The sequence below is a fragment of the Chiloscyllium plagiosum genome, unplaced genomic scaffold (genome assembly GCF_037043375.1).
Source record: "Chiloscyllium plagiosum isolate Xiang-an unplaced genomic scaffold, Cpla_swu_hap1 HiC_scaffold_4, whole genome shotgun sequence".
NCBI classification, from domain to species: domain Eukaryota; kingdom Metazoa; phylum Chordata; class Chondrichthyes; order Orectolobiformes; family Hemiscylliidae; genus Chiloscyllium; species Chiloscyllium plagiosum.
In genome coordinates this window covers 147,385,464-147,397,653 of record NW_028270142.1, presented here as the reverse complement: position 1 = coordinate 147,397,653, position 12,190 = coordinate 147,385,464, and the positions used below count along the sequence as shown (strand labels likewise).

Sequence of the window (12,190 nt, the reverse complement as noted above, 5' to 3'; positions counted from 1 at the left end):
CTCCAATTTTGGTGTCATCTGCAAACTTACTACCTGTACCTCTTATGCTCACATCCAAATCATTTATGTAAATGATGCAAAGTAGAGGACCCAGCACCGATCCTTGTGGCACTCCACTGGTCACAGGCCTCCGGTCTGAAAAACAACCCTCCACCACAACCCTCTGTCTTCTACATTTGAGCCAGTTCTGTATCCAAATGGCTAGTTCTCCCTGTATTCCGTGAGATCTAACCTTGCTAACCAGTCTCCCATGGGGAACCTTGTTGAACGCCTTACTGAAGTCCATATAGATCACATCTATTGCTCTGCCCTCATCAATTCTCTTTGTTACTTCCTCAAAAAACTCAATCAAGTTTGTGAGACATGATTTCCCACGCACAAAGCCATGTTGACTATCCCTAATCAGTCCTTGCCTTTCCAAATACATGTACATCCTGTCCCTCAGGATTCCCTCCAACAACTTGCCCACCACCAAGGTCAGGCTCACTGGTCTATAATTCCCTGGCTTGTCTTTACCGCCCTTCTTAAACAGTGGCACCACGTTTGCCAACCTCCAGTCTTCCGGCACCTCACCTGTGACTATCGATGATACAAATATCTCAGCAAGAGGCCCAGCAATCACTTCTCTAGCTTCCCACAGAGTTCTCAGGTACACCTGATCAGGTCCTGGGGATTTATACACTTTTGTGCGTTTCAAGACATCCAGCACTTCCTCCTCTGTAACATGGACATTTTTCCCAAGGTGTCACCATCTATTTCCCTACAGTCTATATCGTCCATGTCCTTCTCCACAGTAAATACTGATGCAAACGTAGCTAGGAGTACAAATCCATCCGGGACAAGTGCTGACATTCCAAAGCTCGCCTAATGTTGTAAAAGCTTGGATTCACTAAATCTGCCGTCATCACCTGATCTGGGCTCCACGTGTCTCCAGACCCACAGTAATGGGGTTCACCCTTAACTGCTCTCTTGGTAATTAGGGATGGGTAATAAATGCTGATCTAATCAGTGACATCTATATCCCATTCAGGAATAAGTAAGGAAAGACCGGAAAGTCCCCTATTAAATCACCTCGGTCTTGTTCAGTATATCACAAAGTTTCAGCAGCCAATCTGAAGCCTCCCTGTGGCTCTCCACGTGACTCCTGCCCAGACAGTGAGGATGATAGAGGAAACTTCACGCTGCCCTCCGCCCATGGAACTCAAGGAGAGGGTCTACCCTACCACTGACCACCCCACCCACATCCCACCCCTCCCCCTGGGGTATGGGAGCTGCTGCCGTTATCCAGCATTTACTGCCTGTCCCTAGTTGCCCCCCCCTTGAGAAGGTGGGGGTGAGCTGCCTTCTTGAACCTCTGCAGTCCATGTGCTGTGGGTAGACCCACAATCCCTTAGGGAGGGAATTCCAGTATTCCCAGTGACAGTGAAGGAACAGTGATATATTTCCAAGTCAGGATGGTGAGGGGAACTTGCAGGGGGTGGTATGCCCATGTGTCTACTGCCCCTGTCCTTCTAGATGGAAGCGGTCGTGGGTCTGGAAGGTGCTGTCTCAGGATCTTTAGTGAATTTCTGCAGGGTATCTTGTGGCTGGTACACACTGCTGCTGTTACTGAGTGTCGGTGGGGGAGGGAGTGGGTGTTTGTGGATGTGGTGTGGCCTTGTCCTGGAGAATGTTAAGTTTCTGCAGTGTGAGGAATGAGGGAAGGCTTACCGTGAATCAGTGTAATGAGATGTGAGGATTCTCCCCGATCACAACAAAAGCGATTTATCCCAGAGCCCAGAGCAGGATTCCCATCAATGCAGCACGAAAAATGGTCACAGCTCAGAGAGCTCCCACTGATTGTTGCTATTGGCAACCAGAGGGTTTTGCCCAGACTTCATTTGTTGCTCAGACAAAGCTCAGAGATTCCATCAGCGGCAGAGCACCGTCCAGTTACACACCGAGAGCAACGTCACCATCAACCCTGTCACCTACACCAGGCACTCAATAATCAGAGAACCATTTCCATATAATCAAATATTCAACTAATCCCGCTGCCCCATCTCTCCCCTATGAGCCCTATTTCAACCTCAATCCCACTACCTCACACACTATCTCCCATGGCACTGTATCAATCCCCAATCCCACTGCCCTGCGCTCTGTCCCCATCCCCAATCCCACTGCCCCCCCCCCCCATAGCCCTGTATCAATCCCCAATCCCACTACCCCCCCCATAGCCCTGTATCAATCCCCAATCCCACTACCCCCCCCATAGCCCTGTATCAATCCCCAATCCCACTACCCCCCCATAGCCCTGTATCAATCCCCAATCCCACTGCCCTGCGCTCTGTCCCCATCCCCAATCCCACTGCCCCCCCATAGCCCTGTATCAATCCCCAATCCCACTGCCCCCCCATAGCCCTGTATCAATCCCCAATCCCACTACCCCCCCATAGCCCTGTATCAATCCCCAATCCCACTGCCCTGCGCTCTGTCCCCATCCCCAATCCCACTACCCCCCCCCCCGCCCCCCCCCAGTAGTCCTGTATCAATCCCCAATCCCACTGCCCTCATTTACCAATGTCTGGTTTTGATTGGAGAAATCCAGCGTTGATGGCCAGGACCATGTCACTAGTCTACTGATCCAGACACACAGGATGGGATAGCTGGGAATATGGCTCAATCCCGTTAGCAGGCAGTAGAATTTACAGTCACTAACAACTAGAATTGAAATCTGCTCTCAGTGATGGTACTGTCATCGATGGTCATTAAAAACCCAGCTGGTTTATTAAAGCCTGTCCCTAGTTGCCCCCTTGAAAAAGGTGGGGGTGAGCTGCCTTCTTGAACCGCTGCAGTCCATGTGCTGTAGGTAGACCCACAATGCCCTTAGGGAGGGAATTCCCAGTGACAGTGAAGGAACGGCGATATATTTCCAAGTCAAGATGGCATGTGGCTTGGAGGGGAACGTCAGGGGGTTGGTGTTCCCATGGATCTGCTGCCCTTGTCCTTTTAGATGGAAGTGGTCATGGGTTTGGAAGGTGCTGAGAGGATCTTTGGTGCAGTGTATCTTGTAGATAGTACACTGCTGCTACTGAGCCTCATGGGAGATGAAGTGAATGAACCAGCTGAGGATATAGAGGACAACATTTAAAAGACACTGAGCTGGATGTGTGAGTAGGAAAGGTTGAAGGATACAGGCCAGCAGGCTGTGGGGAGGGACTGATTTAGCTTGGGATTATGTTCAGCATGGACTGAAAGTCTATTTCCATGCTGTATGACTCTAGTGCCTATCACGTGGGGGACTGCTTTGTGTTGGATGGTGTCAAGCTTCTTGCGTTACTGGAGCTGCCCTTATCCAGGGAAAGTGGGGAGTATTCCCTCACCCTCCTGACATATGCCTTGCAGATGGTGGACAGGCTTTGGGGTGTCAGGAGGGGAGTTACTTGCCCCACTATTCCTAACCTCTGACCTGCTCTCATTGCCACTTTATGTGGTGAGTCCAGCTGAGTTTCTGGTCAGTGGCAGCCCCCAGGATTTTGATTCGAGGATTTGGATGGTCTGCTCAGAGCCTTACACAGCCTCAGTGGTACATCCCTGCACCTATATTCTAGCTTCTTGCATTACATTTGCCTTTCTAACTACCGACTCAATGGAGGATCCACGTTGGACTGGAGCGTACAAGGTTTAAAGAAATGTCACTACACCAGGTTATAGGCCAACAGGTTTACGGGGCAGCTCTAGCTTTGAGTGCTGCTCCCTCAGTGGTTGAAGGCTGTAAGACCTGTATCCTACAATCTTGTCCTCCCCAACCACCTGATAAAGGAGCAGTGTTCTAAAAGATAGTGCTTCCAAATAAGCTTATTGGACTATAACCTGGTGAGAGATTTTTAATTTACTTAATTGGGTTGTCCCACTTCAGGATATTCCCAAGAATAAAGTTTGTATGGGTTTCAGATTTCTGAAGCCTTTCTGCATTTAGAAAGTGATCGACGCCCCTCTGTGAGGGAGTGCATAACCATATTGTATCCATTTTACCCACTGTCCAAGCCCCTCTGCAGACTCCCCACCACCCATCTTTGCTGGATGAACCCCTAGTGTGGAAGCAGGCCATTCAGCCCATCACATCCACACCAGCCCTCCAAAAAAAAGAGGACCCCACCCCGAACCACTCCCCTACCTTATTACCTTGCATTGCCCATGGCCAACCCACCTCACCCACCCCACTGTTGGAGAGGAGGAAACGAGGCACCTAGAGGCATTGAGAGAATATGCAGACTCCACAGCCAGTCACTAGAACCTGGGTCAATGGTGCTGGGAGTCAGTGCCCACCGGAGCCACCATGCCACCCCATTGTCTCATCTACAAACCAGTTTCTTCTGCCATATTGTTAGTGTACAAGGTGCGTCAGTCATCACTGCAGAATGCCACAGGCTGCCATCCTCTTTATTCCCCCTCCCTCAGCCTTCAGGGAGTCAGCCAATCCTCTAACTTTCCCTTGACACTGGCCTCTTGCTGAGCAACCTCCTGTGTGGCACCTTGTCAGAGGTCTTCTGAAAGACCATTAGATTATTACTATTGGTTCTCCTTTGCCTAACCCACTTATTACCCCCTCAGTCCTAACTGATTTGTCAGGCATAATCTCCCCTGAAAGCCATGTTGACCCAGCCCTATTTTAACCACACTTCCCACTACACTGGCCTCATCTTTGAGAGCAGACGTGGAAATCTTACCAATGATTGGGGTCAGGCTAGATGGCCTTGTTCCTGTCTTTTTGAACAGGGGTTACATTCCCCGTTTTGCAGCCCTCTGGGACTCTCCCTACTCCAGCAATTCTAGAAAGATCTCCTCAGAACCCTGGGGTGTAGTCCATAGTCCACACATCCAGGTCCCTTACCCAGTGCAGACCTTCATGTCCCCAGTACCTTCTCCTTTGTGATGGCACTATACCCACCCCCTCACAAAGTTTGGCATTATGCTGGTGTCATCACCATGGAGATGGATTAAAGTACATTTAACTCGTCTGGTTTTTGCTCCCCATTTCAACTTTACCAGCCTCATTTTCCAGTGGCCACTCACCTTTAATACTCTGGCTAGCCAGCATCTTCCACCTTCTTACTGTTTAAAGATGAACAACTGCTGGTTTTTAAAGCCTCTGCACTAATCCTCACAGGTTTTTCCTTTTACACAGCCCTGACTCCCCCAGTCAGCCTCCTCCTCCCTTACCATTTCTTCCAAAAGTAGTGGGTGGCTAATTAAATGCTGAGCCTCTTTTACCATCCAGAAGAAATAGGAACAGCAGGCCATTCAGCCCCTCAAGCCTCCAGGATGATAGCTGATTGGACATTCCACTTGCACTTCAATTCCCCAACTGATCAAAAACCTCAAAACTCAAGGACTCAGTTCTCAGGGGGTGGGGGGGCAGTGCAGAGCTCTGGAGTCTCAAGTTGTGCATCTCACTGAGAAAGTTTGACATTGGCAGCCCTTAATTCAGAGAGTGATTTCTCAATCTGAAGTTGACCCGATGCCTCTGGTTCCTCTGTCCACAGGGGACTTCCTGAAGAGCCAAATCAGGCTGCACTATTACCCAACTTCCTGCTCCAGCGAAGGTGGAAGTTTGGAACCTATGACTACATTCTGTTAGAGAGAGCAAGTGATAGAATTAAAACGCCTTCACATCCCAAATCAAACCTTCTGGGAATGGGGGGAAAAAAAAAAAGGAGCGGCCTTGTTTTTGGTGTTAGGGAGAGCCTTATCTGTAATCCATCTCAGTGAGAGGTCTCCCACCCCAACAAACCACATCCTTAAAGGACCATCCTGGGCACAGAACACCTCAAGATTAATCATTAACCCACCCCACTGTCAGACACCACACCAGCCATTTGCTGATAGAGTAACTTTTACTGAGCAGGTTGGGAAAACAATCCAGTGTTTGATGGGGCCAAGCTCCCTTTGCTCCTATTTTGTGCTGGTGTACTTGGTAACAGCCTTGGTGCCCTCTGACACCGCGTGTTTGGCCAGCTCCCCAGGGAGGAGCAGGCGGACTGCAGTCTGAACCTCTCGGCTGGTGATAGTGCTTCTCTTGTTGTACTGGGTCAGTCTCGAGGCTTCGGTCGCGATGCGCTCAAACACATCATTCACGAAGGAGTTCATAATGCTCATGGCTTTACTGGAGATCCCAGTGTCAGGGTGAACCTGAAAACACAGCAAGAGGCCAGGATCAGAACACATCCCAACCCAGTCACACTCTCTTCAGGTCCTCCTACTCCAGGCCCACAACAACCACCGCAGAATCCCTCCCAGAGGCCGCTCTTCCTGGACTCCCACTTCAGAATTCTCCTTAGAAAGCTCAACCCCCCCCCCCCCACAAAAGGGAACATTCTCCAGGGACTGAGGGTGGATGGGGAGTTGTTGTTTCCTGGTTGGAGAGAGTGTCTACAACATGGGGGCCAATCTCAGAATAAAGGGTTGCACATTAAGTGTGAAGATTTCCCTCAGTGTAGTGGGCCTGTGAAGTTATTAACCCAGCCTCAGCCCTCTTGGATAAATCAGTACACGCCAGGCTTTTTAAAGTTATGGAATCAAAGGTTTGGGGAAAAAGACAAATTTCAACTCCATGATCAGATTGACCATTGTTTCATTAAATGGCACAGCAGACTAGATGGACCGAATAGCCTTAAACAGTATCGGCACTGAGTCTTTACCCGATGACACCACAAGACATAGGAGCAGAAATTAGGCCATTCAGCCCATCTAGTCTGCTTCACCATTCAATCATGGCTGATGTGTCTCATGGGGTTGAGACACTAATGCACATGGAGTTCAGAAAGCAGTCTGCCTGCTCAAAGAACAGGGAAAATGGCAGAACAGGAAGAGGCCCTTCGGCCCTCCAAGCCTGTACTGATCCAGATCCCCATCTAAACCAGTCACCTATTTAAGGGTCTGAATCCCTCTGCGCCCTGCCCGTTCATGTTGCTGTCCAGGTACACCTTAAAATGCAACTGTGCCCACTTCAATCACCTCCACTGGCAACATGTTCCAGGCACCCACCACCCTCTGAAAAACTGTCCACACATCTCACCTGGAATCATGACTCCTAGTAAATGCTCCATCTAGACCTCTAACACTAAGTGAATCCCAGTCAATGTTGGGAAAAGTAAATCCTCCCATCACCAGCACCCTGCTGCTCCTACATCTTTCCATAATAGTTTACATTTTATGTAGGAGAAGAGGGAGGACTGCAGATCAGAGTCAGAGCGTGGTGCTGGAAAAGCACAGCAGGTCAGGCAGCATCAGAGGAGCAGGAGAATGGACGTTTCAAGCAAAAGCCCTTCAGCTCCCTGCCTACTCTTTCCCCTTAGTCACGCTGACTTCATGATCTAGTTCTTTACAGGCTTTAGTTTCTACTCCTTACTGTCCACTAACCACCTAATTTGGTTCCCACCCCCAGCCACATTAGTTTAAACCCTCCCCAACAACGTTAGCAAAAGCACCCCCAAGGACATTGGTTCCAGTTAGGCCCAGGAGTAGACCGTTTGTATTAGTCCCACCTGCCCCAGAACTGGTCGCAATGTCCCAAACATTTGAATGCCTCCTTTCTGCACCATCTTGCAAACCACGCATCACCCTGCCTATTGTTTCAGTTCTACTCTGACTAGCACGTGGCACTGGTAGCAATCCTGAGGTTACTAACGCTGAGCTCCTACTTTTTAACTTGGCTCCTAACTCCCAAAATTCTGCTTGTAGGACCTCATCCTGTTTTTAACCTATATCATTGGTGCCTATATGCACCATGACAACTGGCTGTTCACCCTCCCCTTGAGAATGTTCTGCAACCAATCGGAGACATCCGAGACCCATGCACCTAGGAGGCAACATTCCCTTAGGGAGTCTCATTTTTGACTACAGAATGGCCTATCTACGCCCATTACAATTGAATCCCCTATGACTATAGCCCTTCCACTCTTTTTCCTGCCCTTCTGTACAGCAGAGCCAGTCATGGTGCCATGAACCTGGGCTATTGTTGCCTTCCCCTGGTGAGCCATCTACCCAACAGCGTCCAAAGCGGTACACCTGTTTTGGAGGGAGACGACCGCAGGGGACACCTGCACTGGATCATGCTCTTTCTCTGCCTTTTGTTCATCCATTCCATTTCTCCCTCAGCAATCCTAATCTGCGGTGTGACCAATTCACTAAAAGTGCTATCCATGACCACCTCAGCATCACAGATGCTCCAAAGTGAGTGCATCTGCAGCTCCAGAGCTGTCATGCGGTCTAACAAGAGCTGCAGCTGGACACACTTCCTCCATGTGAAGGAGCCAGGGACATCAGCCGCGTCCCAGAACTTCCATGTTGAGCAAGAGGAGCATAACACGGGTCTGAGATCTCCTGCCATTTTTAATCTTAACTGGAGAACTATATATAGATAAAACAATTTTGACTAATCACACAATAAGAAAGAAAAGTCTTACCTTAACACCACATGTTCAGGGTCATGGAGTTACAGGCATTTAGTGCAAGTTCGGAGACACTTGTAGCTCAGAAAGCTCACTACACCTCCCATCCCCTCAAACAGGTTCTTGTTCAGCTACTTCTCCTGACTAACCCCCAGCCCTGCCCCTGCCAGGGCAGCGGCTAATGTTCCCCTCCCACCCTCCTGTTCCAATCCCATCTCCCAGGGAGGAGTACACAGTCTACAATAGCAGTCAAAGGGACCCATTCTACATCCCGCACCTCCGCCCTCAGACCCCACCCCTCCAACCGTAACAAGGACAGAACGCCCCTGGTGCTCACCTTCCACCCTACCAACCTTCGCATAAACCAAATCATCCGCCGACATTTCCGCCACCTCCAAACAGACCCCACCACCAGGGATATATTTCCCTCCCCACCCCTCTCCGCCTTCCGCAAAGACCATTCCCTCCGTGACTACCTGGTCAGGTCCACGCCCCCCTACGACCCACCCTCCCATCCTGGCACTTTCCCCTGCCACCGCAGGAACTGTAAAACCTGTGCCCACACCTCCTCCCTCACCTCTATCTAAGGCCCTAAAGGAGCCTTCCACATCCATCAAAGTTTTACCTGCACATCCACTAATATCGTCTATTGTATCTGTTGCTCCCGATGCAGTCTCCTCTACATTGGGGAGACTGGGCGCCTCCTAGTAGAGCGCTTTAGGGAACATCTCCGGGACACCCACACCAATCAACCAAACCGCCCCATGGCTCAACATTTCAACTCCCCCTCCGCCGAGGACATGGAGGTCCTGGGCCCCCTTCACCGTCGCTCCCTCACCACCAGACGCATGGAAGAAGAACGCCTCATCTTCCTCCTCGGAAGACTTCAACCCCAGGGCATCAATGTGGACTTCAACAGTTTCCTCATCTCCCCTTCCCCCACCTCATCCTAGTTTCTAACCTCCAGCAACACGATCCCCTGACTTGTCCGACCTGCCCAGCTCCTTTTCCACCTATCCACTCCACCCTCTCCTCCCTGACCTATCACCTTCATCTCCTCCCCCACTGACCTATTGTACTCTATGCTACTCTCTCCCCACCCCCACCCTCCTCTAGCTTATCTCTCCACGCCCCAGGCTCACTGCCTTTATTCCTGATGAAGGGTTTTTGCCCGAAACGTCGATTTCAAAGCTCCTTGGATGCTGCCTGACCTGCTGTGCCCTTCCAGCACCACTAATCCAGAATCTGAAAGGGGCCCATCTATCAAGCCTCAGCAGCTAGAGCTTCCACTCAATCCTCAGGCTGCAGTTACTGCCAGAGATAGAGCCGGGCCATTGCTAGCTCTTCAGGGTCATGGGCAGTAACTCCTGCCTAGCCCTGAGTACCCTCAGAGGGCAGTGGAAGCATACCTTACTTTTCAGGGCTTCACCTTAAGAGCTCCATGTGAGAATACAGGACTGCATAAATCAGCCGGTCTGTTTAACTCCAGATTAAGGGATTATGCCCAAAATGTTGATTCTCCTGCTCCTCGGATGCTGCCTGACTTGCTGTGCTTTTCCAACACCACGCTCAACTCTGATCCCCAGCATCTGCAGACCTCACTTTCTCCCGGTCTGTGATGTCTGCTTTATAACTTGGCAAGTGTTTCAAACTAGCAAACCCATAGAGTTGATCAGGCCTCAGTGAGTCATTGAGGAACATGAGTGAAGAGACCCTTAAGTGTAGTGTCCCTCCCTCTGGAAGGGGCAGCCCTGGTTAGAGTCCCACCTGCTGTAGTAGTAGCCAACATCTGAACAGTGATTTGAAAGACCACACTGTGCCGCTCCACCTTCACTGTCAGGTGGGCAGGCTAGGGACCCTAAAGTGTGGCTGGGGAGCAGCCCCTGGGTGACAGTCAGATGCACTTTTACTCCAAGTGAAGGAGATGGTATCATGGAATGTGATTGGACAGTAATCCAGAGGCTCAGGGAACATGGGTTCAAACCCCACCACAACATCCTCCCCATGTCTGCGTGGGTTTCCTCCGCATGCTCCAGTTTCCTCCCACAGCCCAAAAAAAAAAAGTGTAGGTCAGGTGAATTGGCCACACTAAATTGCCCATAGTGTTAGGTGAAGGGGTAGGGGAATGGGTCTGGGTGGGTTGCGCTTCAGAGGGTCAGTGTGGACTTGTTGGGCCGAAGGGCCTGTTTCCACACACTAAGTAATCTAAAAACTAAACACCTGGAGAAATTCAGGAATTAGAGTCTAAACGTCAGCAACACCAGTTGCAAACGTTCACCTGGTTCAGTGTCCTTCAGGCAAGGCCGCTTGCTGCTCCTGCTCAGGCCAGAGACAGTAAAAACCCAGGGAGGTTAATATTAGCTTCACAGGCAGGAGAGAAAAACAGGGACAAGGCCAACCAGGAACTTAATACAAACACCATGCAGGAGCAGGGAGAATCATCAGACCAGTTATTAAATAAAGATTATAGCACAGGTAGAAGAATGAAGATGGAGGATTTATTGGCAGGTGTGAGACACCATTGGCCATTACCTGTTTGAGGACCTTGTAGATATAAACAGAGTAACTCTCCTTCCTCTTCAGCTTACGTTTACTGTGCTTTTTCTCAGCTGCTGCCAGTGCTTTGGGAGCTTGCTTCTTCACAGCCTCATTCATCGTGTTCAAACAGCCAAACCCCCTTCCTCAGTAACTCTCTCCAATCAGGCTGAGGAACTGAGCCCTAACTCAACACTTTAAATCATGGCTCCAGCAGTCACTGCTCATTAAGGAATGGGCCAATTCTCTCTGACCCAATCCGATCGCTTCCCAATCAGGTGTTACACTGAAAAGCTTCCTCCTCATTAATCAAAGCTCAGCTATTCACAACTTGGCCAGAACAGATCAATAAGGCCAACTGTGATATGCTCGTTCAGGCAAATCTGACTCCGATCTGCTGCTCACTGAGAATTCATTACCTGGGCAGAAAGCCCATCTTTACCTCACACCAATTCCTCAGACATTTACCCTCAAATCACACATGAGGGATAGTCTGTAAATATGGAGGGAGCTTTACTCTGTATCTAACCCCGTGCTGTCCCTGTCCTGGGAGTGTTTGATGGGGACAGTGTAGAGGGAGTTTTACTCTGTATCTAACCCCGTTCTGTCCCTGTCCTGGGGGTGTTTGATGGGGACAGTGTAGAGGGAGTTTTACTCTGTATCTAACCCCGTGCTGTCCCTGTCCTGGGGGTGTTTGATAGGGGGGACAGTGTAGAGGAGCTCTACTCTGTGTCTAACCCCATGCTGTCCCTGTCCTGGGGGGACAGTGTAGAGGGAGCTTTACTCTGTATCTAACCCCATGCTGTCCCTGTCCTGGGAGGGTTTGATGGGAAATAATGTAGAGGGAGCTTTACTCTGCATCTAACCTTGTGCTGTACCTGTCCTGGGAGGGTTTGATGGGAAATAATGTAGAGAGAGCTTTACTCTGTATCCAACCATGTGCTGTCCTTGTCCTGGGGGTGTTTGATGGGGACAGTTTAGAGGGAGCTTTACTTTGTATCTAACCCCATGCTGTCCCTGTCCTGGGAGTGTTTGATGGGGACAGTGTAGAGGGAGCTTTACTCTGTGTCTAACCCCGTGCTGTCCCTGTCCTGGGAGTGTTTGATGGGGACAGTGTAGAGGGAGGTTTACTCTGTATCTAACCCCGTGCTGTCCCTGTCCAGGGGGTGTTTGATGGGGACAGTGTAGAGGGAGTTTTACTCTGTGTCTAACCCCGTGCTGTC

At 50.1% G+C, this 12,190-nt stretch overlaps 1 protein-coding gene across 1 annotated transcript; it reads right to left on the bottom strand.

Moving 5' to 3' along the window:
* Positions 1–5,866: 5,866 nt before the first annotated feature.
* h2bk1 (H2B.K variant histone 1) lies at positions 5,867–11,505 on the bottom strand. Its single transcript, XM_087985861.1, has 2 exons — positions 10,965–11,505; positions 5,867–6,171 (listed from the first exon to the last, which is right to left on the bottom strand). Exons 1-2 carry the CDS (start codon positions 11,085–11,087, stop codon positions 5,935–5,937), a joined length of 360 nt encoding a protein of 119 aa, XP_087841987.1. The 5' UTR covers positions 11,088–11,505; the 3' UTR covers positions 5,867–5,934.
* Positions 11,506–12,190: the final 685 nt, after the last annotated feature.